Source organism: Apiospora kogelbergensis (genome assembly GCF_038363985.1).
Source record: "Apiospora kogelbergensis strain CBS 113332 chromosome Unknown utg000001l_segment0_segment0, whole genome shotgun sequence".
Lineage (NCBI taxonomy): Eukaryota > Fungi > Ascomycota > Sordariomycetes > Amphisphaeriales > Apiosporaceae > Apiospora > Apiospora kogelbergensis.
The window spans coordinates 4,864,422-4,890,698 of NW_027117418.1; the positions used below are offsets into that span (position 1 = coordinate 4,864,422).

General features: G+C 52.7%; 10 protein-coding genes across 10 annotated transcripts; 4 read left to right on the top strand and 6 right to left on the bottom strand.

Annotated features, from left to right (window-relative positions):
- Positions 1 to 392: 392 nt before the first annotated feature.
- PG998_001550 (uncharacterized protein) lies at positions 393 to 2,300 on the bottom strand (the record flags this gene model as incomplete). Its single annotated transcript, XM_066868368.1, has 4 exons — positions 393 to 551; positions 632 to 1,395; positions 1,455 to 1,902; positions 1,950 to 2,300. 4 exons carry the CDS (start codon positions 2,298 to 2,300, stop codon positions 393 to 395), a joined length of 1,722 nt encoding a protein of 573 aa, XP_066736783.1.
- Positions 2,301 to 3,364: 1,064 nt separating this feature from the next.
- On the bottom strand, positions 3,365 to 5,661 carry PG998_001551 (kinesin heavy chain; the record flags this gene model as incomplete). The annotated part of the gene is made up of 2 exons (XM_066868369.1): positions 3,365 to 5,376; positions 5,451 to 5,661. The coding sequence occupies 2 exons, from the start codon at positions 5,659 to 5,661 to the stop codon at positions 3,365 to 3,367; spliced, it is 2,223 nt and encodes a 740-aa protein (XP_066736784.1).
- A 2,254-nt stretch (positions 5,662 to 7,915) lies between these two features.
- PG998_001552 (uncharacterized protein) lies at positions 7,916 to 9,403 on the top strand (the record flags this gene model as incomplete). The annotated part of the gene is made up of 5 exons (XM_066868370.1): positions 7,916 to 8,086; positions 8,182 to 8,439; positions 8,597 to 8,627; positions 8,696 to 8,813; positions 8,878 to 9,403. The coding sequence occupies 5 exons, from the start codon at positions 7,916 to 7,918 to the stop codon at positions 9,401 to 9,403; spliced, it is 1,104 nt and encodes a 367-aa protein (XP_066736785.1).
- Positions 9,404 to 10,159: 756 nt separating this feature from the next.
- PG998_001553 (uncharacterized protein) lies at positions 10,160 to 10,936 on the bottom strand (the record flags this gene model as incomplete). The annotated part of the gene is made up of 1 exon (XM_066868371.1): positions 10,160 to 10,936. The coding sequence occupies one exon, from the start codon at positions 10,934 to 10,936 to the stop codon at positions 10,160 to 10,162; it is 777 nt and encodes a 258-aa protein (XP_066736786.1).
- Positions 10,937 to 12,486: 1,550 nt separating this feature from the next.
- On the bottom strand, positions 12,487 to 13,081 carry PG998_001554 (uncharacterized protein; the record flags this gene model as incomplete). The annotated part of the gene is made up of 3 exons (XM_066868372.1): positions 12,487 to 12,639; positions 12,690 to 12,830; positions 12,896 to 13,081. The coding sequence occupies 3 exons, from the start codon at positions 13,079 to 13,081 to the stop codon at positions 12,487 to 12,489; spliced, it is 480 nt and encodes a 159-aa protein (XP_066736787.1).
- A 529-nt stretch (positions 13,082 to 13,610) lies between these two features.
- On the top strand, positions 13,611 to 14,689 carry PG998_001555 (ClpP/crotonase-like domain-containing protein; the record flags this gene model as incomplete). Its single annotated transcript, XM_066868373.1, is given in 4 exon segments — positions 13,611 to 13,703; positions 13,717 to 13,997; positions 14,078 to 14,175; positions 14,187 to 14,689. The coding sequence occupies 4 exon segments, from the start codon at positions 13,611 to 13,613 to the stop codon at positions 14,687 to 14,689; spliced, it is 975 nt and encodes a 324-aa protein (XP_066736788.1).
- A 1,406-nt stretch (positions 14,690 to 16,095) lies between these two features.
- On the bottom strand, positions 16,096 to 17,317 carry PG998_001556 (uncharacterized protein; the record flags this gene model as incomplete). The annotated part of the gene is made up of 2 exons (XM_066868374.1): positions 16,096 to 16,806; positions 16,886 to 17,317. 2 exons carry the CDS (start codon positions 17,315 to 17,317, stop codon positions 16,096 to 16,098), a joined length of 1,143 nt encoding a protein of 380 aa, XP_066736789.1.
- Positions 17,318 to 18,981: 1,664 nt separating this feature from the next.
- PG998_001557 (fucose permease) lies at positions 18,982 to 19,529 on the top strand (the record flags this gene model as incomplete). Its single annotated transcript, XM_066868375.1, has 2 exons — positions 18,982 to 19,272; positions 19,341 to 19,529. The coding sequence occupies 2 exons, from the start codon at positions 18,982 to 18,984 to the stop codon at positions 19,527 to 19,529; spliced, it is 480 nt and encodes a 159-aa protein (XP_066736790.1).
- Positions 19,530 to 20,211: 682 nt separating this feature from the next.
- PG998_001558 (uncharacterized protein) lies at positions 20,212 to 20,595 on the bottom strand (the record flags this gene model as incomplete). The annotated part of the gene is made up of 1 exon (XM_066868376.1): positions 20,212 to 20,595. One exon carries the CDS (start codon positions 20,593 to 20,595, stop codon positions 20,212 to 20,214), a length of 384 nt encoding a protein of 127 aa, XP_066736791.1.
- Positions 20,596 to 23,714: 3,119 nt separating this feature from the next.
- On the top strand, positions 23,715 to 26,216 carry PG998_001559 (uncharacterized protein; the record flags this gene model as incomplete). Its single annotated transcript, XM_066868377.1, has 3 exons — positions 23,715 to 23,963; positions 24,000 to 24,501; positions 24,559 to 26,216. 3 exons carry the CDS (start codon positions 23,715 to 23,717, stop codon positions 26,214 to 26,216), a joined length of 2,409 nt encoding a protein of 802 aa, XP_066736792.1.
- Between the last annotated feature and the right edge of the window lie 61 nt (positions 26,217 to 26,277).

Here is a 26,277-nt window from a genome sequence, read left to right on the forward strand (position 1 = left end):
GCTTTCAGGAGCTTTCGAGACAACCTACGAGAAATGTCATAACGACGAGACATATGGGATACCAAAACAGAAACGGAGTGGCTATACAGATCAGTGGCTCATGAGATGGAAGATTCGAACTGTTATGTGCCATGAGGACGCCATTTCAAGCTTGATCAAATTGGCGAAATAATTTACTCCCGATGAATCCCAGATCATTTAGGCAACATTTTTCACTGACTTCTCTTCATATGTACTGAAAGCTGCCGAGTCAACATTTACAGACGTGTACGTTAAGAAGAGTGGTTAAAGAGGTGACAGGTTTGTAAGAGAAAGATGTATTACTAGGTGTTATAGCTGTATACGTATTTGCGTATCAAGGTTATTAATCGGTTTCATCGGCCATTAACAGTCTAAAGATCGTGACGCGCATGTTTGCTCTTGTGCCGCAGTTTTTCGCCATACTTGAACAAGAGGAACGGGATAGGTATAAACGCAATTGAAATGAACGCTAGAGTTGAGGACGCCCAATCAACACCCAGATATTCGTACATTGCTCTAGCAAACAATGGCTGTATCAAATTAGTTATTTGTCCTGTCAAGTCCAGCAAAAAAAAACGAACCAGAGAATGGGGCGAAAAGGTGAACTCACAAACCCGGCGCCAAATCCGCTTCTCAATAAGTCATTGCCAGCAAGTACACTAGCAATGTACTCCGGATAGGCATCGCTGAGATAATTCATGACGCAATTGAAAAGTAAGAAAGTGCCGACACTGAACCAGGCGGTGCCAATGATGGGCACGATCCAGTGGATGTCGGTGCGTGACGTCCAGCCGAACCAGAAGAGGCAGATGGGGATGGCGAGAGAGCCGACGAAGGCCGGGGGCAGGCGCCACTCAGGCTTAAGCTCGCCGTCCGCGTTAAACTTGGACTCGATGTACTTGTGTTGGTACCAGGCGAATGGGGGCAAGACAACGAAGACGCCAACGAGGATGCCGATGAAAGCCAAGCCTTGCTTGCCCAGGCTGAAGCCGTATATTTCAGTGAAAACAATGGGGAAGGACTCAAACCAGATGTAGAGGATACCGTAGATGAGAGCGATGTACAGGTCGAGGGCAAAGACAATGGGCTCAGTGAAGAGGAGCGAGAAGGGGCGGATGAGCACCATCGATACAACATCCTTGCCGGTCATTTCCTGTCCCGCGAGTTCTGGCTCGCAGATAAGCTTGTCATTGCCTGTAAGCTTGCGAAGGCGACGGGCCCGGCGGTAGAGAATGTTGGCCGACGATGTCTCGGGAAGGAAAAAGACAAGCAAAATCAGTGTAGCACCAGAGAGCCACATGATCTCCCAAATAGTCCAGCGCCAGGTCTCCTTTTCGACAGCAAACCCACCGACCAAGGGACCAAGGGTAGGGCCTAGGCAGCGTTTTAGTAATGCGTCTAAGCTTGTGTGTAAGCGTTAGATTGTAACTTACCGCAGACAGCGCCGATTCCCCAGACTGCCAGGCCGTAAGTGCGCTTGGCGGGCGAGTACATGTCTCCGATGCTGGCGCCTCCGGTAGCGAGCGATGGGCTGCCGATGAAGCCAGTGATGAATCGAAATGCCAGAAGCATGCCAAAGTTGGTCGCCAGAGCGGTGGGGACTTGGAAAATAACGAACAAGGCCAACGTGATGATGTAGATAGGATTCCGGCCAGTCTGAGGGATTTCGGAGAGGGGTGACCAGAGCATGGGCCCCAGGCCATAGCCAGCAACGAACAGCGTCAACCCTAGGGTCGCCGCCACGGGAGATACACCGAACTCCTGGGTCACTCCCATTATGCCAGCGGAGTAAATGGCGGAGCCAATGTATACGCTGAAGGTCAGAAGGCAGATTTCAAAGGTGACAAAGAACTTCTTGGGTCGGGACCAGTTTCGTGGATTCTGTATGAAGTTAGACGGGCTACAACGCGACAATGTGCAATACATACCTCAGGGTCATGAGGCCCGTACCAGTCGACAATATAGTAGTCCCTGCCCTTCTCGGGATCGATGTGGCGCTTATGACTGCTGTTGGCGACCGCTTCGTGGTCGACCTCCGTTGCCGAAGATGAGCGAGAGTTGGGCGACAGTTGTCGGGAGTCTGGCTGGCCAGAACCTCCCTGAGACGATCGTCTGGGCGCGCTTGTCTGGCCGTGTTGGGCCATGTTGGCCGACTTTTCAGCATGGACATACTTGGTCCATAAAGATGAGTCGACTTCTTCCGGGTACTTGAAGACCTTGCCGCCGGTGATGAAGCGCAAGCTTTGACCGAAAAAGGAATCACGAAAAAGCGCCGCCATTCTTGACAATGTTCTGCTGATGGCCAACCGCCTGCAAACGACACCAGCCTTGACCGTAGAAAGGGATGTCTAGTTTTGCTGTTGAAGAAATGAGCCAGAGTACAAGGGATGGATGAGCCTGTCAATAATCTAACATATTATCATCCATATAAGAGGAGAACCACAGTTCGCAGCTCATATTTGACGCTTAGGACGATCAGTCACGTCATGCATTTTCACCTACAGGAAGGAACCTTCACGGCGGGTATGCCGGGGAGCTCTGATCGGGAAACACCATTTTTCGGCATTCAAGTGGAGTTGTCAAGATCATCATGACTTTGGAAACGCCGTAGAAAGAGTGCGACTTGTTGGAAAAGAAATGTAGCCCCGGACTAGTCTGCAAGTCCGAAAGCGAACAGCGGGATTGTCTCAGTACCAGGTCGAAAAACGCGTGGATGGCCAGGAAAGTAGTGATGCAAGAAGGCAAGCGATCCTACTAGAGGTACGGATCGGGACAGATAGCCGTCGTGCTATGACTTGACAAGCTTCGGGGCGTTATGTTTCCCAAGACGCGACAAGAGCGTTGGCAGGCTGGTGATGAACGAAGATCGATGATGTGAAGATCGATGACGTGAAGATCGGGAACGGGACCTGATCGCCACGGCACGGGAGCTAAGCAAGGCCGCTAAGGATCGGCGCCATTCGATTTCATTGCCGAACTTCGGGTCTAGGCCAAGGTTGATATTTTAGGGGAAAGCATCAATTTGTTCGTGTAAAGATATGTACTCTACTAATACCGACCTGTCAAAAACAACAAAAGAAACTGTCTGGTCTAGGGATAGACGACGAGGGGGAAATCTCAAATGCGCAGTAAAAGACAGTGTAGCCAACAGGGCCGAAAAGAACGGCAAAGAAAGATTGCGCCTGACCATATGCTCAAACAGTATCCAAACAAGTCTAGTGCGGAATACCATGAACCAACCCCTTGAACGCCTCGCCAATGCAACCGGCCCAAATGCTTACTCTAGGCTTGGCCTTCAAACACCTTCTAACAATGCGGACAAGTCTCGCCAAACAATGCAGCTCTAAGCTCGGCTCGCCACGAGTCCCTCGTAGGCCCTCTCGACAGTGCGGCCGCCCATTCCAGGAACAGCACGCAACTGCGCCAGAGAGGATATGGCACCGCCTTCCTGTTCCGCCGCAACGGACAGATAATCCACCAAATCACGCGCTCTCTTCGGCCCAATCCCCTGCAGCCCCATGATGGCGTTAGCGTCTTTCGAATTGATGATGTCGAACAGTTCTTGCATATGGGGTGTCAAGGGTGTTTCGTCAAGGAAAGAGCCCGGCTTGGCGGCTTTGGCCTTCTTACTCTTCTTTCGGTCTCGCGAGTAGTCCGACTCGTCGTCGGCCACTTCAGAGGCCTCGTCGTCCTCGCCGTCTGTTTGGCGGTGAGCTTTCTTCTTGCGCGAGACGGGACTGCCGCCCGACTCGCTGTGAACATCACAGCCGCTGTCCTTTCCTGCCGCCTTGGCCGCCAACTTCAACTTGAGCCTATCCATCTTGGCGAGGAGCTTTGCTTGACCGGGGAAGTACGGCAACGCCATCTCGTACATCTTGAGCGCACTGGCATCCTCGCCCCTCTCCTTGTGCTGCCGGGCCATCAACAGGAACCGAAGACCCTCTGACTTGGTGTCATCATGACGGCCATCATCAATCCGGCGCTCGAGTGCGTCCAGGCGTTTCTGCACTGCGTCGCTGATCTCGGGCTGGACCGGGGCTTGTGCTTGTTGGGTGCGCATAGCAAGAATCTCGGCAACTTTCTTCTCCACCATAGCTTCAATCAGTTCGGCTGAAATAGAGGGTTGGGCTGGGGCCGGAACCGAGACGGCAGGCTTGCTAGGCTGGGGAAGAGACGTCAGTACGGGCCGGGTGATCTTGCTCGGGCGCGCTATGCCACTTTCAGAATCCCCAGGACGTTTGTAAACGGCTACCGCTGATCTCTTGACGGCAGTGTTAGCTGACCGTGGAGCAGGGGCCGAGGCAGGGACTAGGGCGGCCACGGGCAAGGTAGGCTTCGCAGGAATAGCAGGCTTTGAGCGATCTGTGTAGACGTTGAAGAGCTTCACAGGTCGATCCGCGGCCGCCTTCTCCTTCTCCTTGGCAGCCACCGCACCAGTGAGGACATTGTGGGTGCTGGCTGCATGGGCCAGCGGCCGGAGCGGCTGACGGATCAAGCCCTGGCTGTTGCCGGAATTGGTGCGAGGGACCTGCTTGTAAACGATCTCGTTTTCGATTTCGCGCACTTCGATTCTCTTGGCTCTGGAGCTGACGTTGAGACTGCTGAGGGTATCCAGGTGGTAGCTTCGGAGAGGCGCAAGGTTCAGAATCATGACCGTGATTCCATTGTTCTGTCCCAGAGACAGGATCCGTGTCATCTTGGATTCCCGGAAGGGGATACGTCGGTCGCCTCGCGAGATGGCGTCGACGCACTGGCTCAGCACAAATAGGCTTTTGTTGATTGCCGCCGACTCGACAAGACGTTCTTTGCCATTGTCGGTCCGTCGGTTGTCCTCGGATCCGGCCAGATCAATGGCCGAGGCAATGCTCTCCAGCACCCCTTCTTCTGTCGTCTGAGTAACCTTGACGCGCAGGATAGCGTGGCTTCTACTGCTGTGTGCATTGAGCTTTGTCGCCGCCGTTACGCGGTTGAGGTTGGACTCAATGTACAGCTTTTCGAAGTCCTTCAGGTCCTCGCATGGCCGCTCTGATAGGCCGACGACGTGGGTCTTGCCATTGGCTTCCCGCAGGGGCAAACCCGACGGGATCCGCTTTTCGGGGGGTTCGAGCAGGTCGAAGACCTTGTCGTTGTAAATTTCGTAGTAGGACAAGGCCACAGACACCGTGGTACCGCCATTGGTGTCCTTGGCAATCTTCTTCGACCTACGGAAAACGCTGCTGAGTAGTCGGGGGATAACACCGCGTTCGGCCAACTTCATTCCTCCGCGCATCGTGTGTGTTTTGCCGGTTCCGGTGACGCCGTACGCGAAGAGGGTGACATCGAGACCTTGGAAGAGCGACTTGAGGTGAGGGGCAACTAAAGACGACGGTCAGCACGGAACTCTACTACGCAGACGTGTGTGTTCACGTCGAGCCCTGGTGTTCGCGTACCCTCTGCAGTGAACAGGTCCTCTTGCGAGGTCTCTTGGTCGTAGACGCTGTTGAAGGCAAAAGTGAACTCCTCGGCTCCGTTCTTCGGACTTGGTATCCGGACGAGAGTGGTGGGCTTCCCATCTTCGGTGCTGGCTGCGTGGACGATGATGTCTTTGTCGAGCTCTTTCTCAAGCAACGGCCGGATTCGGGCCACAACGCGTACAGACATGGCGGTCAGGAGGGGGAGGAGGAGGTGGTCGAGCAATCGATTGATGCCAAAGGAAGGTCCCAATGGATGGAACTAATCGAGTCGCGAAGAGGGCAATAAGACCGAGGATATGAAGCCGGTGTCTACGCGGTTTGGTGATCCCGGTCGCGTGTATGCCTGCTCCTTTCTTCGATTCTGTCGAGGTTAGCTGGTTAGGTAAGTCGGTAATTTGTGTGGGAAATTAGCATGAAGGAGCTTGGGCGCACTGAGGCCCCTAGCTTGGGCTTCCACTCGTCTTTTCCAGGGGGTTGGTGGAGCAACGAGCGCTGCCATCGGTAGGTATAAAAAATAGAATAGCGCCCTTCGCCCTACCGTAACCCGTTTGTGATGCTTCTTCGGAACTCAATTGGCAAAGTAATCTTCTTTCCAATACTTGTACATTAATGCGAATCCTCACATCGGAATTTCCCTTCATTGATGCACACAACAATCTGCAGACTGCGCCTCAATCAAGCACGCCGCTCGCTCTCTGTGGCTCTCCGTCCCACCGCTCTGTAGAGGGTTGGGAATAACGGTAAGACCATGCATGCATGGCCCACGCTTTGGCACACCGTCTTGTGACGGCAGAGCCGAAGAGCTTTTCTGAACTCTTGAGCGGCAAGGTGGAGACGACCGACGTTCGGTCGTCTCTCGTCTGTGAGCCTTCGCAAGAGATCGCCGTAGGAAAGGTGGGTCGGTCCGAACGTGGAGGCAAGATACTTCGACTGCGTGCCTTCTCCCACACCCGGAGCACCCAGGATGAGGATCATAAGCAGGGGGGCTCGGGAGGTCTTCCCAAGCCTGTCCGCCTTCTGAAGGCAGAAGATTTGCTGTCTTGCTGTGGCTATTCTTGATTGCTATAGTCGTTTGATTGGCTCTTGTCGAACTCGCCGTGTCTCCGGCTTATACACTTACTATAATGGCCACTTGCTTGTGTGCGTTCATTTTAAGAGTCATATATATAAGGTTTCGGTCTGTTGGGATCATACCTTCATTGGACCGAAGAGCAAAAAAAGAAAAGAAGCTTACGGCGAGTACTCCGTAATCCAACAGAACACATGATGCCACCTTGGCCGTGAAACAAATCTCCGGACTAAACAGAAGGATTGTATCTCCTCGTCTACATTGTTCTCATATCCCTTACGTCTGTAATGGTTTCGGCACTGTTGATGTCGGCGGTGGCCCCTTACAGATCAGGGCACGACCAACCAGATTGGTTCAGGATGCTGAAGGGCTCTTCGGGACGATCGGACGCGGCCAATGACGGGTACCGACTGCTCGGCACGCAGCTTTTGTTTTAAAATTTGACGAGGAACGGGTTTTAAAACAACCGCACCTGCAACCATCCCTCGCAGCCTAGATTCGCATTGCCACCCGGACTTTTGTCCGATTCGTCCGGCCTTTTTGCACGGCTCGTTGGCTCTTCTCGTCGCCGATCAGCGATTTCTTGGCGCGCCCATGGTGGCTTGGTGGGAGGAAAGGAGGGAAGCACCCTGTTCAAGTAGTATCGGTTTGTGTTATTGGCACTCTTGACATCCCCATCACATCTAATAGTGTTTTGACCTCCAGGGAACTTGAACAGCCCAGCCGCTAAGCGAAGCAATCGGTGACGTTTTCTTCCGCTGGGCCGGAAGCAGATCCAGCACGTACCCGTCAACGCGAAGGCCAGCCGGTAGTAGTCATTGACGTGTGGTCTGGCTCGGCTGGACCCGAGCCCGCCTCCTGTGTACTGCATATTTCTCCGGTGTTGGGCTGGGTTCAAAATTCCGAAATGGGATAAAGTGAAGTAGGCGAGTTGTGCGCACATGCGGGGGCCATTTGTCTCTATGCGATGTACTTGCTTCTTTCACTGTTACATGGGGGCACCCTGTCACACCAATCGACGACTTTCGACGTCGCATTCTTCTCGTGTAACTGGGAAGTAATCTGCCCGCCGTCCACCGCACAATGCCACCCTTGTGATCTCAAATTCAGTTGGATAAATATGCCCGACGTGAGACCCGGGGTGCATCAACTCCTCCGCATCTTGATCTGACCAGAGCGATATCAAACCTGGCTCTTCTTAAGCTCAGTTGCTTTGGATTATTCATGCGTCGGTCTTTCTCTGTGGACTTGACATATATTATTATTTCAGCAGGTTCCTCCGAGTCAGCCTTTCATAGATTCCGCTTCAACTTCGTTTTTGAATATCGGGTCATGAAGTTTTGCCTACGCAGTTCATGATCAGTCTCTCAACATGGACGTGGAAGTTCCGCAACTAAGCCATGACTCAAACGGGCCCTGGATGGTCTGGTCAAGCTGGGCCTTGACCGGGCTGTCATCCGCTTTCCTTACTCTCCGTTGTTACTGTCGAACCTCTCGCAACCAAGCTCTTTGGTGGGATGACTACGTTCTCATCCTAGCCTGGGTATGCCATGGGTTTCCTTTTAGGGTTCTCTATCACATCATCACCAATCACGTTGTAGATTTTACCGAAAAGCCCTCACTGACAGCCTTGTACAGATGATGCTTTTGGCCTCGGCTGTAATGGTCACTTACAACGTCAGTCAAGGGTTTGGCCAGCATATTTATAACGTAGGGCCAGAGAAGCTGCCTATGATAGGCTTACTTGCCCAGGTGGACCTCGTCTTAGAAGTACTTGGCGTGGCTTGGTCTAAGACGTCGTGGGCCATCACGCTGCTGCATCTATCCCGCGATCTCCTGCGTCACGTGGTGATTTTCATTATTATCACTATCAATCTCTTCCTGGCAATCAGTATTGTAAGTCTTCAGCTTGTGCCTCAATGCTTGCCTCGATCACCATGAGGAAGACACACTCACAATCGATCTTGTTTGCCAGGTATTCAACTTCATCCAATGTATACCCAGCCGAAAACTCTGGGAACCATACCTAAAAGGCGCTTGTTGGCCTTCACAGATCGTTCCGATATACGGTACAATCTCTGGAGGTACGACGCATCTTTGATGCAACCTACCCCGTACCCAGTCGTATGCTCTTATCTGACTTCGATCTCAGCCTATTCCGGTGCCATGGATATCACACTGGCCCTCCTTCCTTGGTTTCTCATCATGAAAGTCCACATGCGTTTGACTGAGAGAATCGGCGTAGCGGTGGCCATGAGCTGTGGTATATTGTAAGTGAACAGATCCTCCGTATCCCTTCAAAGTCCCACCCAAGTGTTAACATACCTATCCTAGCGCTGGAGCAACAGCCTTTGTCAAGTCTTCTTACGTTCTAAACCTCGGGAGTAAGGATCCCATCTACGACACAGCTCCCCTTGTGGTGTGGGGCCACGCAGAGATCGCCGTGACTATTATCGCGGCGTCGACCCCCGTACTGCGCGTCCTGATCAAGGATGCCTCGAAGTCGTTTAGAAGCTCTAGGCAGCGGACGAACAGCCAGGCGAACACGGCGTCGTATAACAAGTCAGTCTCCACCAACCGCGGCACTAGTTTGCGGCGACTGCCGAATCTGCTCTCCAAAGGCACTACCGACCTCTCGTCGGTGACGACGACTATCTGCACCGCCACCCTCGTTGACCGGCCCCACAACAATAGCATCAACGACAACTACAAGTCATATGATGGCGCGTATCCGGATGCACTTAGTACGTCGACCTCACAGCATGCTCGTGGTTTGAGTCGTGATGACTCGAGTGAGCGCGACATGCTACCCATTTTGCCCCGAAGCACTCTCGTTGAACAGCGAGAATGTCTTGCTTGAGACCATTAAAACATATTCGCCAGTAAATAGTACGAAATACTGTATGATACCGCACTCGATGTGCAGGGGCGGATGTTGGCTGACCGCGCGTTCAAACAAGCCGAGGAAGAACTCAGGACACGGTTGGCTGTCGAACATGAAGTCGAGATGGAACTTGGTCTGGCTGGGAAGGGACACAGTTCAAATACTGATATGAATTCTACTTTTGTATATCGTACTAGCACCGCATGAATCACTATTGACTACATTGTCAAGCTTCGAGTTTCAAGTTTTCATGGTATCGCATTTTGTCGAGCCTCAGCCCTTGACATCAGCTCGGGTATGATGTTCAAGATAGCCAATCTATCGTGATGAATGAACTTGCCATCTTCTAGCTGTAAACAGTTTCTCTAGTGAAAGACGGAGACTGAAGCAGCTGGTATTGCTCTTGTACTATTTTTGTTGTATTCGTTTCGAAATTGTGAGGGTATATATTCATAAGTTTATCCATGTCTGATTAATTTCGATTTAGTTCCACGACAATACTGATTGAGTATATGTCCAAATCAAAATGACCCCTGAAAAGGAGCAGGTGCCTGCCCGTCAAGAAACTCCGCCAACGCCCCGCCTGCTTGTGACTTCCTTGAGAAAGGCCAAGGCATCTAACCGCTAATGATTGATAACGTAAAACCGTAGACTAGACAAAATTGCCTTAACCTCAATATTCAATCATATGCATCAACATTTGCCCCCTGTCCATGATCGCTCGTGGCTTGATCAGATATCGAAAGGGCGGCTGCTATGATAGCCACTATTATAAACAGTCGGCTGGAAGGATGCAGCAACATCATCATTAGTCCCTCTTGGTAGTTGCCATGGTTGCTCCTGCTGCTGCTGTTGTTGCTGTTGCTCCGGGATCAAGTGATACTGGGGTATCTGCGCGAAGACTGCGCTCTCAAGTCGCGGAAGCATTTCGTAGCCGTCAGGCCACACTGGGATAAGGGGGCGAGGGCACATCCCAATCCATGAATCGACGCATGATTCGCCCCCATCGCCCCCACCCCGTTCGTACTCCTCCTGTGCCCGTGCCTCTTCTTCTTGTTGGATGGAGGCTTCCCATCTCTCGAGGGTCTCCTGGATCATTCGTCTGTTGAGCTCTGCCGCATTGGGTATATCAGCCGCTATATCGCACGCATATAGTGGAGTTTCACTTTTGCGTGTGACAAGGGCCACGGGCAAAGGTTGGGGCTGGTAGAACTGTGGACGCTGCTGCTCCTCCCTCCCTGTATTGTGGGAGAGGATGAAAGGCACGGTCAATCGATGATCCCGTTGTATATGTGGTGGTAGCGGACTTTGGGGTATGTAAGGAGGCGGGGAGGAGCTAGGAGTTGGAGGTATTGAACCCGGGTGCGGAGATGGGCTCAAGTTTGGAGGTATATAGACTGGAGATTGGGCCCCGACGGGCTCGGCATCCTCGCAGTCGAAGATCATTGGTGATGCTGGTATGTATGCTGGTGGCTCGGGGCTGTAGATTGACGACGAGGGCTCGGCCATAGTGAGTGACCCGAGTAAGTGTGGCGAGGACTGGACCCTGGTAGAATCTTGAGAGGCCACCGAAGTTGGGAGGGTGAAATTATGCCATGGTGACTGGGCCGTAAACAATGGTGCTTCAGCAAAGGCTTCAGTAGCTTGCCGCGGAGACCGAGGGGAATAAGGGGAACGTCGACTCTTGGACCGTTTTGATTTCTGGCTTCTTTGCAATGCGGGAGACGATGGAGGGAACTGACTATCCCGGTAATGTGCTGAGCGGTTGGTATCCATTAACGTAGATAATTAAATTTCCTTTCTCTCTTCGGGTGTCCAGGAAGTAGCCTATGCCGATGTTCGTAGGAAGGAGATAAGAAGGAGGAAGAATAAATTGTTTTCCTGTTTAAACCTGAAATCGTAATCGAGAATTGATGACTCAAGAGAAAACCCGTTGTCGGGACACTGAAATGCCAAAGATATAATGAAAGTGACAAGGTGTTTTAAACATGGAAGCCGGGCTGAGTATTTGTTTCGGAAAAAGGGAGAAAGAATGGTAACTTTCCCAGACACCCTCAACCATGGGTCCGGAAACTGTATACCGGAGGTGTGACGGTACAAAGTGTGACTGTACAAAGTGATTAGATATCCTTGGGGCAGAGACACTTTGTGGCATAATAGATCTGGTGGTGATTCGAAGTTCTTCCAATAAGAGGAATAATGTCCCAAGGTCTGCTTGGTCTGTCTAATGTGCTGATATCATTCTCCGGATACTGGTCGGACGCAGGATCAGTATTGCACTGATCTGGATCCTGGGGATAGCGCGTTCTCGAATCGATGTGAGAGAGCAATGCCCCTCCAGTTGCGTGGGTTTGGCTGAAGATGTGGATCATATACCTTCTCTCCTGAAAGTTAGTAGTGCGTGGACTCTGCCCCCCCAAAAAAAAAAGAAAAAAAGAAAAAAAAAGACTGGTCCCCAGCGTCTTCGTTCTTTGGGACCAGATGGGTTCCCTGTTCACTCATTAAAGCAGTTGGCTAACCCAAAGAGCAGGATACTCCCTTTTCACGCGCCAAATTCCCTGGATCAGCTCTGTAGTCATCCCCATCAAGAGCACGGCTGTTCAGCATAACCACTCCGGCCGTATTGAACAGCCTTTTATTGTTGCCGTATACTGGATAGCGGGTCAAGCCACACCAAAAGAGCCACCAATGCCATCAAGTCGAAGCTTAATTGTGACCAAGAGCATGTTCTCTGCTCAGCTGTCGAGTTCATTGATGCATCGTCGAAACAGAGTGCCCTTCATGGGTCTGCGAAAGCATAGCAACCCAATCAAGCAAGCCAGATGTGTTGAAATCGATCATAAGTCATTGAGCTGGACAGGGGCACAGGTATGCAAGGCCCTGGCAGATCATCCTGGTTTACACGTGAGAAATCAGGGAGTAATAACTTATAGCGATGCATGATCTTGGCATAACAGACAGACTCTCTCCTCTGACAAGACTAATGCGTATATTTCCAGGCAGTTTCCAGGCAGCATGGAATGAGTTGCAAGACGTGGGGAAGACTCCAAAATCATCATCTAAGGCAATGCTGGCTTTTCGGTCTCGCCCTTGCCCTTGCCTGGGGCCTTCTCAAACTTCTCTTTCCATACGCCCTCCTGATTGAACATAGTGACACACTGCATCGCCGAAGGAGATCCGAGATCTGGGTCAGCTGAGCCTTGGAGTAGTACCTGGCTGGGTGTCAGTTCTGTGTTCCGTGGAGTTTACTGGGGAGCCTCACCTCAACCACTCTGTCTTCCTTTTTGAATACAGCTCCCGCCAAAGGACTCTGGCCTCTATCGTTTATACGATTTGGGTCAGCTCCGTGATGTAATAGTAGTTCCACCAACTCGGCGTGGCCATGATATGCAGCTAGCATGAGCTGCAATGACTGTGGGTTAGCTTCTAACCTGCAGCTGGTTGACATCTGCCTCATCAATAGCATACAAGAGTGTCACCCTTCTCATTGGTCATGTTGGCAGGCAAGCCCAGACGGAGAGCTTCCTTGAGGACATCGACATGGCCTGTTCGAGCGGCGTCATACATTCGGCCCGCGAACGTAATGGCTTCCGGAGGCAGTTCACCCACGGCCTGGGCCGGCCGGTTGGCATCAGGCGCATCTGCTGGATCCATTCGAATTGCTCGAGTCTTGGGAATGTGAAGGCCGGATGGTGAGGGTTATATAGATGGAATATCTAGCAGCAGGCGACCGATTTGGCCAAAGTTTTGCGAGCTCGTTCTTCCTCTGGCGCCGTCCAAAGACGAAGCGAAGTCGCAATATGTCGTGGCGTGGCGTAAGACTAAAGTGGGTCGAGAGTGAGATGGCGGCTTATTCGGGTGTGGAATCGCAAGGAATGCTGCGATCCTGACAGGTTGACGAGTGATATTGAGTGGTAATCAGCCTGAGAACCGACAGGTACATATGGCGACGGCGGCCTAGTAGCTAACTCGAGATGTGGCAGACGAAGAAGGCATGTTGTTGCTGGCAGTTTCCACCCGGCGTTAGCCGCTGCTAAACGCCGCGGTCACAACGGTGCCGACATCACCCACCTTGGGGTTGGGGGCCTCGGCATTCGAGTTCGAGAGTTCGAGCTCACCTCACGAATCCCGTCGACATGCTTCAACCCGCCATCTCCATGCACCCACGAAGCCCCAACTAGTCATGCCGCCTCGAATAAGAATTCGCCTCAGCTCCTTAGCGCCCTGTCGTTTCGTCCGAGCCTACTCGAGCGACACGGGACCCATTGTCAATGTCGTCAATCTGCCAGCTCCCAATTCCGGGCCACATTAGGATCCTAGAGCTGAACAGACCGTCGGCTCGCAATGCCATCTCAAAAGCGTTGCTCGCCTCTTTGAGGGCAGAAATTGACGATGTACAATCACAATATACTGCCGACGGACAGGAAGTCCCCGCGACATCTCGTTTCGGCGGAGCGGCCGGCCCGGACCAGAAGGGCCCGACAAGGGCTCTGGTTCTCGCCAGCGCCGTCGACGCAAGCTTCTGTGCCGGCGCCGACCTGAAGGAACGGCGCAGCTTCACCCAAGAAGAGTCAGTACCACATCTACTATGCGCGGCATCTCTTTCTCGATTACGGGACAACATACACTAACGCGATGTGCCGCAATTAGGACCGCCGATTTCCTCGCCAATCTTCGCGACACCTTCACGGCCCTCTCCGACCTCCCCATCCCCACCATATCCGCGATCTCCTCGATGGCCCTGGGCGGTGGCCTCGAGCTCGCCCTCGCGACGCACTTCCGCGTGCTTGCCTCGACCGCGACCATCGGCCTGCCCGAGACGCGCCTCGGCATCATCCCCGGCGCCGGCGGCACCACCGCCTGCCCGCGCTGATCGGCGTGGGCCGGGCGCGCGACCTAATCCTCACCGGCCGCCGCGTGTCGGCGCCCGAGGCCTACTTCCTGGGAATCGCGGATCGCCTGGTCGAGGTACTGCCCGAGGACGAGCGCGACGCCCTCGACCAGGCGGCCGAGCCGCAGAAGGGCGAGCCCTCGGCCATGGCGACCCGGGCGCGCCAGCTGGCGCTGACCGAGGCGGTGCGCCTCGCCGCCGAGATCTGCGAGGGCGGGCCTGTGGCTATCCGCGCTGGGCTTCAGGCCGTCGCGTGGGCGCGCGAGGAGAAGGAGAATGCCATGTACGAGCGGGTTGTCAAGACGGAGGATCGGGACGAGGCGCTGTTGGCATTCAAGGAGAAGAGAAAACCCGTCTTCAAGGGCCGCTAAGGTTGAACCGCGCAGCGCTCTCTTTGAGCGCGATTATCTAGGCGCGTTTAATGTCATTACGATGGCGTCATCTAATATGATGAGAGGAACTAGCTAAACCTAGTGATCTCATATTTCTTGGTATGCCCTACTCGTGAGTTTTTAGTTATGTCCTCAGGCAAGCAGCAACCAGATCGCATCAACTGTGACTGGCATCCCTATGTTCTTGAATGGCTAAATCTCACTATTATTGAGTAGTTCAAAGTGAGATACACTATTTAGACATTCTTCAGCCCGTGTTACACCAAGTCTCTCGCTCTTTCAACGCCATGATCAATCTCCGGAGAATATTTTCGTTCTACTGATTGGCTTGGCATCCCAGGTGGCCCAATCTCTGGGGCTCCATGTTTCGGGCCCAGTGAAGGAAATGCCCCGGAAAGTGACCTAGAGGATCACTCGGGGACGTCAATGTGTCTTACGCGGCCAATGTATCTTGAGTAAAACGAGTGCGTGTAGTGGAGATCTCGGGAGATCACCCAAGCTATGATGGGGTTCTATAATATAGGTATATATTACCAGGAGCGTATCTATCGAATACATAGACGATGTTTTCTAAACTGGACGAAAATTCAACAATTGAGCGACTGCCAACAGTGGTAGTATACTAGATGCCAGAGCAAGAGAGAAGCTGGACCTAAGCATCGCCGTTCCGTCTGCACAAATACGGCACCAATCTCCGGTGTGTGCCAACCTGCCTCTCGCCCAGCGCCTGCGAAATGTGACATATTACATGAGCAGGGGCACCAGCAGCCTCAACTATTCACAAAGCAATATCGGACAAAGGACTCTGCATTGCTGTATGCATGTTGTTACGTACCTCGTCATCGATAGCACGCCTTGTGTGTACCGAATACAAGGAACGGGACCTCTTCCGGCCATTCCCATGTCAGGCCAGCCCACTCGGGATACTAACGTCTTCGGTGGTAGCGTACCAAGCGGTAGACAAACTTTGATGCCCATCCATCCTACTGCCTACTTGGTATTAGTAGATCAAGGTTGTTACTGGGACCTTTTCCAGGGTTGGTATCAGCCGAGCACTCCATAATAACCGTCATTGCAGACTCATGTCAAAATGCTTGGCTCTATGTACTACGCCGCATGCGCCACCCCGGAACCCCTGTCTCCCTGCTATGCTGCAACGCCTGATAGGCAGGAGTTTACGGAGTAATTGAATAAGGTTTCTGTTCAAGTGGGAGCAGGAACACGCAGTTCCACGCAGTAACCAAGCGCGTGCTTTTGTAGTCGGCTGCCTCTGGGCTGCCGTGATGGTGTTTTAGGAGATGGTATGAATTACTGTGTTATAGCGTTGCTAATTAGTCAAAGATGCTTCGTCTGTCATGCCATGCCAGCCTACTGTTCAGTTACTATTAGTGCGTGCCATGTCCCGGCAGTGATTCCAAAAGCTCCAGGGTGCCGTGATCGACGATGGCCGTGCAGTGTCTCTCCGCCATGGCGAAGATGTACTCCTCGGGCTGTAGCCCCTTGCCCACCGTTGCCCAGGCGAACCCGTGAAATACAAGCTTGCGGTACTCGTCCCAGACCTCGTCGAGCTGCAGTTTGGGGACGACGCCGCACGCATTCAGGGTGTTGAGGTAGTGCTGGACGAGCATCTTCTCGTGAGCTCGGCGGTCCGCGATGGTCAGCGCGCCGATCATGAAGTAGGCCAGGTCGTGGAATGGGTGCCCGAAGCAGAGACCCTGCCAGTCGAGAAACCCCGGCTCGCCGTTGCCGTCCCCTTCCCCGCGGATGTACGTGTTGGCAAGATGCGGGTCGCCGTGGATGATGCAGCGGAACCGTGACTGACCCGCCGAGGTATCATGCCAGAGTGTTCGGAAAGCGGCGACGACGCGCTCGCGGTCGTTCAGCTTGTCCGGCATCGGCGGGCGGCTGCCCTCGCCGAAGCGGTCCGCGAAAGCTGCGGGCGACAGGAGGGCCAGGATCATGGACTTGTACGGGTTGGCGCTCAGGTCGTCGCTCCCCGTCAGCCAGGGGAACTTGGACTCGTCCGGGTTCCAGGTACCCGCGTGGAGCTTGGCCAGCTGCTCGACGTTGGCGCGGACTGTATCAACAGCCCATGGCTACGGGGCATCGTATACTTTATCAGCTTCTTTTCTCATATTTGAAATGGCAGTACGGAGTGCCAACGAAAAGCCTCACCTTCATTGGACTGCCAAACTCGCTGTCGGCGGACAGGTCCTCCATGACCACAATGCCTTGTCCATTGACCGTGTCGGTGGTACAGAAATAGGGCTTCGGCAGGCGTAAATCGACAAGCGGAGCGACGTAGTAATAGAACTCGGCCTCTCTCCGAAGAACAAACTTTATCATAGGCATCTTCGCCAGCAGGTCGGGGTTGAAACCGCCCTTGACGCAGATGCTACTGGGCCCAGGATTGTCTCCTTCGTAGGCCAAGTTGACAATCAGCTTGCTGGCGGTTCCTTGGTATTCCTTCGCAATGACCGCCAACTTGACCTTCTTCCCCAGGACCTTGGAGCACCACGCTGCTGTGATGTCTTCGGGGACCAGCGGCAGTGCTTCGTTGATGTCCATGGCCCCTGGGATGGCCTTGGCTGACGTGACAGATCCCATTGCTGAGTATTGACCTAGATGGCTGTGCGAGATGAAACACAAGGGAAGGGCATATAGACGCAAGGCCAGATCTGTCAGAACGTAGCGTCAGGAGCATGGCCCTCATGGATATACATACATACCGCAACTCTCCACCCTACCATACCCTCGGGAGGGGCCCGAGTGCCCGGATCCCGAGAGCGGATAGGTATAGTGCATGACACGATGGCAGCGGGGGCCACCCACATCATGTAATTAACCTGCAAGGCCCGAAATCCCTTGCTCAGACTCAAACCGGGAGATCGGCTTGCCTCCCCCTTGTCCCAACCCCTCTTCGTCATCCTGCGTAGTCCCACTAGTCACACACGATCACACCCCGGAATCCTACCCGGTGAAGGCGTTAAAGAGGTTCACGAACACTTCTCCTCTCGTATGACAAGTGATCACTTTTAAGCGACTGATCCAATGATATGATACCATGAGATCCGGCATCGGGCAGTTAAACCTGCTGCCCACCTAGGTGCTAGATCACCTTCAAGAACTGCGTATCTCCCCATACCGCGATCTAACCGTTTTCGTACCCCAGGCCTCTTATACATGACTCGGGTTACATCTCCAGGCCGAAATGAGGAGGAGGAAGATCTCGTTGTCGGTCCATCATAATGCATTAGACGATGTCTTATTTATCACAGGAGACTCTGCTCTCCTTTTCGAGTGTACCCATTTCTCTTGCATCTACGAACGTCACCAAGCTGCAAGAATGGCAACAACCGGCATGATGCCACCCCCAAGGGGAATTGTTCCTCAATTCGATGGGTTGGTTGATCTCCAACCCACACTAATTATACTGACTGGAGTGACGCTCTTCTTTGCGACTATCCTGCTTGGTGCGAGAATCTACACATCTATTTCCATAACTAAGGAGCTCCTTCTCGACGACCGCAAGCCCCCCCTCTACTTGCTTACATCTCCCATTCACCTAACAGGCCTGTGACTGACACCAGGTATAGCTCTCATTGTTTTAGCCTGGGGCTCCTCTCTAGCCTTCACCGTTGGCATGTTCCACAGTTTGTGCTCCTCTCCTGGCATACGAACGCCATGCCGCTCCATTCTTTGTAGAAGAATGAAGACATTCTGATGATAGATTCAATAGCAATGCCGAATGGGTACGGGAAGCACTTATGGAATACTCGAGCGACGGATATTCAGGGCTATTTGAACGTACGTGCTGAGACCAAACCCCCCGTTTTGCCTCATTGGACATGATCAAGGGGTTGACTGACATATTGCCCCTGACAGTTCTTGGCCTATTTGGCTTTAACGTACATATGGACGCCATCTTTGACCAAGCTGTCCTTGCTGGCCCTATATCGTCGCATAAACCCATCGAAAGCGTTCCGTTTCTGTGTATATGCGACAGCTTTCATTATAGTAGGCTACTCGGTGGCTTTCACTGTCGTATTTGCTGGTCCCTGTAACCCGTTATCAGTTGGTAGCGGACAGTGCTTGAACGAAGCGGCAATAGTGCAAGCAGCCGTCAACATCATATCCGATGTCATCATCATTGCACTTCCTATCCCTATGATCCACAGTCTAGTCATGCCCATGAAACAGAAGTTGCTAGTAGGGCTTATCTTGGGGCTCGGGTCAGCGTAGGTTTCTCTGACCTACATTCTAATATCACCATGTCGACTGACCGTTTTCGAAGCGCAACCATATTTTCTATCATACGTGTCGCCAACGTCAAGGCCATGGCCACGAACCCCGACTTCACCTACACGCAAGGGTCGACCACCATCTGGTCCCTGTTCGAGATGAACCTGGGCATCGCCTGTGTCTGCATGACCCGCCTCAAGCCATTCCTCCGCAAGCACCTGCCGCGCCTCATCTCCTCCTTCAGCCACAGTAACAACATCGCCAGCAAGGGACCCTACCAAAGACAGAACAAGATGCCCTCGAACCACGGCAGTGACGGCGTCGGCGCCTCACAGCCTGGACGATGGAGGGGGACCGGAACGAAGAGTTCGTGATGACCGATGTCCAGGCCCGGCGGCGCAGCGTCGAGAGGAGATCTGGTCGCATGTTCAAGTCCAATGACGACCGTATTATGTCCACCAGCATCTGCGTAAAGAACAAGATCGAGGTGCGGTACGACGATCGGCCGTCCGTGGCGACCAAGGATGGAAGCACGGAAAACATCCTCAGAGGAGGATCAAAAGAGCCTTTTGGATAGTTGTACTAGGGTACATATATATCAAGCGTTTTTTTATAGGGAAAAGAGGGTTGATGAAGGTATTAACCACAATAGACGAATGGAAGCCCACCTACCCGAAGCTGCAGAACAAGGATTTCCAAACGAGAATTTGCCTTGGCTGATCCTTTAGTTGACGGACCTCAAAGTAAGAGATAAAAGAAAACTACTTAGATACAATATGTTCAAAAAATTAATGTTTATATTGTCTTTGGACTTTAAATCATGCGCGGGCTGTAGTTGCCAGATATCAGGACAAGGAAGATAGTAGCCATTTCCTGATAGCTATAGCTCTTACGCTCCGAAATAACGCGTCAAAATAGTCACTTCATATTCTGTTAGTTGTGTCTGAAAAAAAGAATAGGTCAAGGAAGTTTTTAAATAATAATTCTTCGGCGGCCTTGACACCCCCTCTTAGCGACCACCCACTTATAGCCCAAAAGGGCAGCCATAAGAACTACCCGCTCGGCCAGGCCGGGAAAGCAGGCACAGCGAGGAAGTTATTGATGTTCTTGTTGGAGGAGGAAGTGTGGTTGTGGTGGTTGCTACTGCTGCATATCAAAAGAGGCCTATATGTGTGCAATACAGTGACCTGATCTACCGGTAGTCACCACACATTCGGGGCCTCGTCGACAGAGGCAGGTCATCACCTGCCAGTTTAAACTCATTTTGGTGCCCTCATCCTATCGCCTTTGGTGTCTGTTTGAGATATGATGTGTCTGCTTATATGTGCTGACACCGCCAACACTCCGTCCAACCAGCTAAGCTGATCTGGCGCTGCTAGCAGGACTTGAGGTGTTGGCCGGACTACGTCTCGCTCGCTGCACAAGTCAGAGGTGTGAGTAGTACCCGAGACGGTGCGTGCTACGATGTAGCCAGCGGCAAGCTCAATAGCGTCTTGGGTAACAGGTCGGCTCGACTCCAGGGTGTTCAAGGCGACAGCTGCGCTGGCGAGTCGCGAGAATAGCAAGACATCGACATTGCTGACCCCGAGGCCCGTGCAGTGCGAGTATCCTACAATGAGGGCGGAAGTGCAGATAGTACTCATGTTGGTTTCGGGGGCATGTTTTACGAATCGTAGTTCATGGCTTCATAACCACCGTGTAACGAGCACGCTGGCCACGATGAAGTTGGTAAAATGCGACCATCTCCAGATAATGCTCAGCTCTTCTACCTCAGACATGCACAGCTTTTACCATTATACCAAAGGCAGTAAAAAGAGAGAAAGATGCCCTACCACACACCATTGATCGTCTAAAGTATGCCGTCGCGCGTCTTAAAAATATGACTTAGATAGCATAAACACGAGCGCACATATCGATGAGCCACCAGCCCGTTGGCGAGAGAAGCTAGGCGAGGATGGCGATATGACAGTGCTTCATCTTAAACTATTCTCTGGCTGCTCATCTATCACCTTCTGTATTCACATGAGGTGTCCGCTCGACCGGGGAGTCTACTGGTATCTCAGGTTGAGTCGCCTCTAGTTGCCTTTTATCGCCTAGCCAGCGGAGGCGCCACGGGCAACCTACCTGCTAAGGCTGCCGACTTCCCACAGGGCGGCGCCTCTGGCAACATAGAACAATCACTCACGCTTGCTCGTTATGATGCTGACGTAGGCGAGAGGTCTCGAAGGGACGCCAAATCCGCTCGCTTCTTAGATGGCACGGCCGGCGAGGGTAGCTTTCATGTTAGGTGCAGCTCCGCGGAGTACATCTTCGAAATCAAGACGACGATGCAGATCGGGAAGACGACTTGATTTTGAGTGTCACGGTAGATTTGTCACTCTCTCGGAAACGAGCGCCATCAATGCCGAAAAACAATACCTAATAGGAGAGCATCAGTAATTCAAGATTGTATGGCATCAAAGGTAAGGATAAACCGATCCGCGGTAGCCTAGCCACCTTGAAGCAATCTGCAGGGTCGATGTTTTGGATGGGTGCTTGTCTGCAGCCAAAGACGGGATTCAATTCTAGCCACACTAGATCTGCCTCGGCCGTCAGAACCGACGATGGAATTGCCGTCGAGAAGAGGAGTGCATAAATAACTCCAGAGCCATACAGAAAGAACCACAAGAGCCCACCGCAAGATGACGGTCAGGCGGCGGAGTTAAGGCTGTCTTCAATGGATGCACTTCAAGACAGGCATTCGTATTCCTGCAGCACGCCGGCGGGATTGTTCCCCGTCCGCCTTCCCCTTCTTTTTAAGAGATAGCCGCTCGGCGTGTTGCGTCCCGACCAGACTTTTCTGGCCATCTCTGCAGTCCCTGCATATGGCTACTGCAGAGGTGATGGGGTTCGCGGAATGAGAAGTATGGGATCCGGCAATCCGGCCATTTTCCTCATAGTGTTACCCACGACAGCGGGCCTGCAGGAAGAAGAAAAAAAGTCACCGCCTAGAGATAACAACTACGAATTTCCATCAGGCCTAAAAGGCTCGGGAGTGATTGATCGCTATTTCTCCTCATTCTTGAAAGACGTTCACCGTTGAGATTGCCCACTTGCCAGCGTGTCCTAAGAGGTAGACCGCCTGCATGCTATTCTACCTGGCAGCAATAAGGGCAATTGAGCGTATGCAAGCTAATCAGATGCCCCTGGGGGCTGCATATTTTAGCTGCAGCTGTCGAGTACATATGGCAAAGCCGCAAATGTGGCCACAATCGATGGCCTTCCCGATCAAATCAGATCACACCAGTGAAGAAAGAAGTGGCGAGATATTGTGTTTCACTGTATTCAACGGTTTTTGCTTCTCTGCCGTGTCTCGACCACTCGTCGACGGGGTAACGAATAGCAAGAGATTGTAGTTGACAACAAATTTAGGAATTTTGCTCACTGTGGTTTGTGCAATTGATATTTGTTCAGCTTGATAAAAAAAATAGTGGACATGGTAGTCGGTATCGTAAAGGCGAATGACTGCATGCAAGTATATGCCGAGTCAGAGGTAGGAGAGATCGATGATGTGTGTTGGCTGTGGCGGTGGCTGACCTGACCTGACCTGACACCGTATGTTGTTGCGGCGTTGCTCGGGCACCTGCAGCTGGGTGTCAACATTGGCAGGCTCGTAGCTTGGAAGTCTGGCTTGCTGTCTGTCTGGGACAGTCAGCTAACAGAGAGAGAAGGAAAGGAAAAAAAAAGTTGGTCCAGTACTACTACAATCGAAACCCGGCACCAAAAAAACCGGCTTAAAATGCCATGCAACGGGACACATTCGGACACATTTGATGGGGGCCAGTCTGGAAAACGTGCCATTTCCCATTTCCAGATCAATAACGCCGGAAGAATGACATCTTCACAGACTCCCTCCCTTGTCTTATTTGCGCAAATAAGGTCCGCCCGCGGGTATACGAGCTTGGAAGCAGTCAGTCAGCAGCGATGAGGATGACGTTTCACATGTTGCGCTTTAAGGTTGAATTGGGCCGGGCGCGGGTGGGAAGCAGCATTAGCGCTGAAACTCGGTCAAGAAGCAGCGCCGGGATCAGCTAGACGATTCCCAAACTGGCGGCTCATCCTTGGTTCCTGGGCCAGAATTAGGCCCCTCCACGCCAGACCCGAGCCCCGATTTGGTCGATCCAGCGCCAAAGCTCAGACTCCCACCACACAAGTTCCCCGTCGTCGCCCCTGGCAACGCAGAACATCTCCAAGGTCAACAAAGCGATCCGGACTTATCTTTAGGTCCTCCTGCAACAACCCATCGCGCCGTCCGGGATTGCACAACTCCAGATCTCTGTATCTATCCTACCTCTGTGCTGTCCTTTTTGTGGAATCTCGTCGAGAACCATCCGCAACGAGGCAATACTCTATCCAAACCCATCCAGACCACGTCTAAACCACGTCTACCACCTCCACTACCCTCTCTGGTTTTTAAACTAGACTAACGCTCACATCTCCAACTGCCTGAATAAGGCCTATTGACATCTTCTAGTTCTCGTTCTGTCAAGTTCGGTCGCTGCTGAGTACAATCCAACGAGCTTAATTGCCCGGCCAGACTGGCTTGCGCTGCGTGAGGTGAGTGCCCGTACCTCCCTGCAATCGACTGCCTCGGAAGGGGGAGGAAGACTGCAAATGACTGACTGGCTGGCCCCGATATAGTTACGGATCAATTGATAGCCCATAGGCGAATCAACATCTATCGACAACTAACCCCCCCAATTCCGGACTCGACTCCTTCATAATGCTGTCCCATCCGCCCCAGAGCGGTCTTCAGGCCCGTCAACAACAACTACGACAACACAGACGACAAAATTCGACACCAACGGCCACAGAAGCGATGAAGATCGCCACCAACAGTAACCTGCCGCATATGCATCCACATCAGCAACAACAGCAACAACAACGACAGCGGATGTCCCATCGACGAGGCATGAGCCTGGACACCCGCCGACACCCGATGCATACACCGACACGGCAGGAGTTCCCAACGGTAAGTGAACACAGTACTAACACAGGATTAAATCAGACACCACAGCATGTGCTGCGAGAAACGCAGCAGCAACGCATAGCTCGCCCGGGCCACTCTCAGCAAGCGATCTCGAACTTGGCAAATGACGAGAACTACTTAATGTCCCCACACGGGACCCCCCAGATGCAAGGGTTTGATCCCAACTGCTTCGACGGGCTCCCACCCCAGCAGGAGATGAACATGCAGTTTAACTTTTATGAGGCGCAGATGAACATGATGATGAAGAGGAATCAGGGGAGTTTCTCGGAGAGCGTGGCCTCATCCCAAGATTTTGAGCTGTACCCTTCTAGCTCCATGTCCACGCCCACATTTATGAACTTCAGCGACAGCCCGAATGGAGGACAAGGATGGATCTCCGAAGGAGAGACTTCACATTCGAGGCGCAGCTCCAGAAGAATAAGTAACGGCATCATGGACAGAGTGGCCAAGTTCGAACAAATGCATCCAGGAATGGAAGGTTCGCAGAGACCACTTACGCCTCCTCATCAGAATGCTACAGGTGAGTACAGATATAGCATCCAGATGCGTACGGGCTCACAGCTAACAACGGAGCCAGACTACTTCCCAGCAACACCTTCGGACACACCTCACAACCGAACCATTAAGCACAGCCGTGTGCCCCAGAGATTTGCCGAAGGATACGACGAGTCCATGGAGGAGACCATCAAGCCCAACCGCGCAAACCAGCGCTCCAGAACCACGTTCGACGAGATGCGGCAAGCCGCTGAAGTTCAAGCCATCGCCCCTGCACCAGCACGATCGCACACCATGCCCATGCCAGGAGCATACGAGGCAGCGTCGGTCCAGGACACTAACTACCTCGCTATGGGTCAGATGAATGGCGGTATGACCATCCAGACCCAATTCCATGGCATGCCTCGTCCATCGCATCCCCTCAGCGCCAGCTCCGACTTTTCCCATCATGCTTCACCCATGACAACGCCGTTCATGAACGAGTTCCAAGCGCCTCTCGACTTGGATGTCAAGCCAGACCTCCGCCAGTTGGACGCCGTATCTGATTGCACTCCTGGTGATGGATCACAGTCGACCGAGATGCCCTCGTGTCGCGTTTCGCCTCACCGACGAACGGAATCTGTGGCAAGCATCGCAAGTGCCGCCAGTATTGCAGACATTGATATTGAGCAAACCAAGTTGACTACCGGTATCACCATGGAAGAAATCCACCAGTACATCGAAGGGCCGGACCCCAAAGACAACAAGTGGGTCTGCGTCTTCGAGGACTGCAACAAACGTTTCGGCAGGAAAGAGAATATCAAATCACACGTTCAGACACACTTGAACGACCGACAGTACAAGTGCCCCACCTGCCAGAAGTGCTTCGTTCGTCAACACGATCTCAAGCGTCATGCCAAGATCCACACGGGCATCAAGCCGTACCCCTGCGAATGTGGAAACAGCTTTGCCCGACACGATGCTCTGACTCGGCACAAGCAACGCGGCATGTGCATCGGAGCCTTCGACGGAGTGGTGAGAAAGGTGGTGAAGCGAGGACGTCCACGCAAGCATCGTCCTGATATGGATGAGCGGAAAGACAAGTCAGCTCGCACGCGCCAGAAGAACCAGTCAATATCATCAACTTCGTCCCTATCAGGATACTCGGATAGCTCAGCAGTCAACTCGCCTGAAGCTGTTGAAACAGACTTCGACATGATGGACGACATAATGCAGGATATATCGGTGGGTGGGATAACGATGAACCCGAGCAAGCTCCAAGGCGTCGGGTCTTCCACCGCGGCGATGCCCACTCTCGAATTGGACCACGCGGCCAGCGCACATTCGCCGTCTGCTGCAAGCATACACTCGTATGTCTCGCAGCTGTCGCACATGTCGCTCCACCCAGAGGCCGTGACGGATCTGCCGTCGCACCCGCCATCACCAGCAAAGAGCATCTCGAGTCAATACAACGAGCCGCCGGAGCTGTCTCAGTCTTCTTCGCCTCCGTCTTCCAATCGCTACTTTGACAGCGAGCCGATCGCTCCGGGTCATGATGTGATGATCAGCGCGGGGGCCGACAGTTCCAACATGGCGAACTTGACGGGCCTGGAGAGCAGCGACGATGACATTCTGCTGCAGTTCACCCACAGCGACCCGAACATGCTCATGCTCGGAGGAGACAGCAAGTTCGATGATGCGTTTGACAGCACCGTTGGCATGTTCACTTCCAACGATGACCTCTTCTTCGGCAGCAACTAATGTACTTGGTGATCATGTTTCTGGTAACTCTCTTGTTCAGGATTCTTGGTTTTTTCTCCTG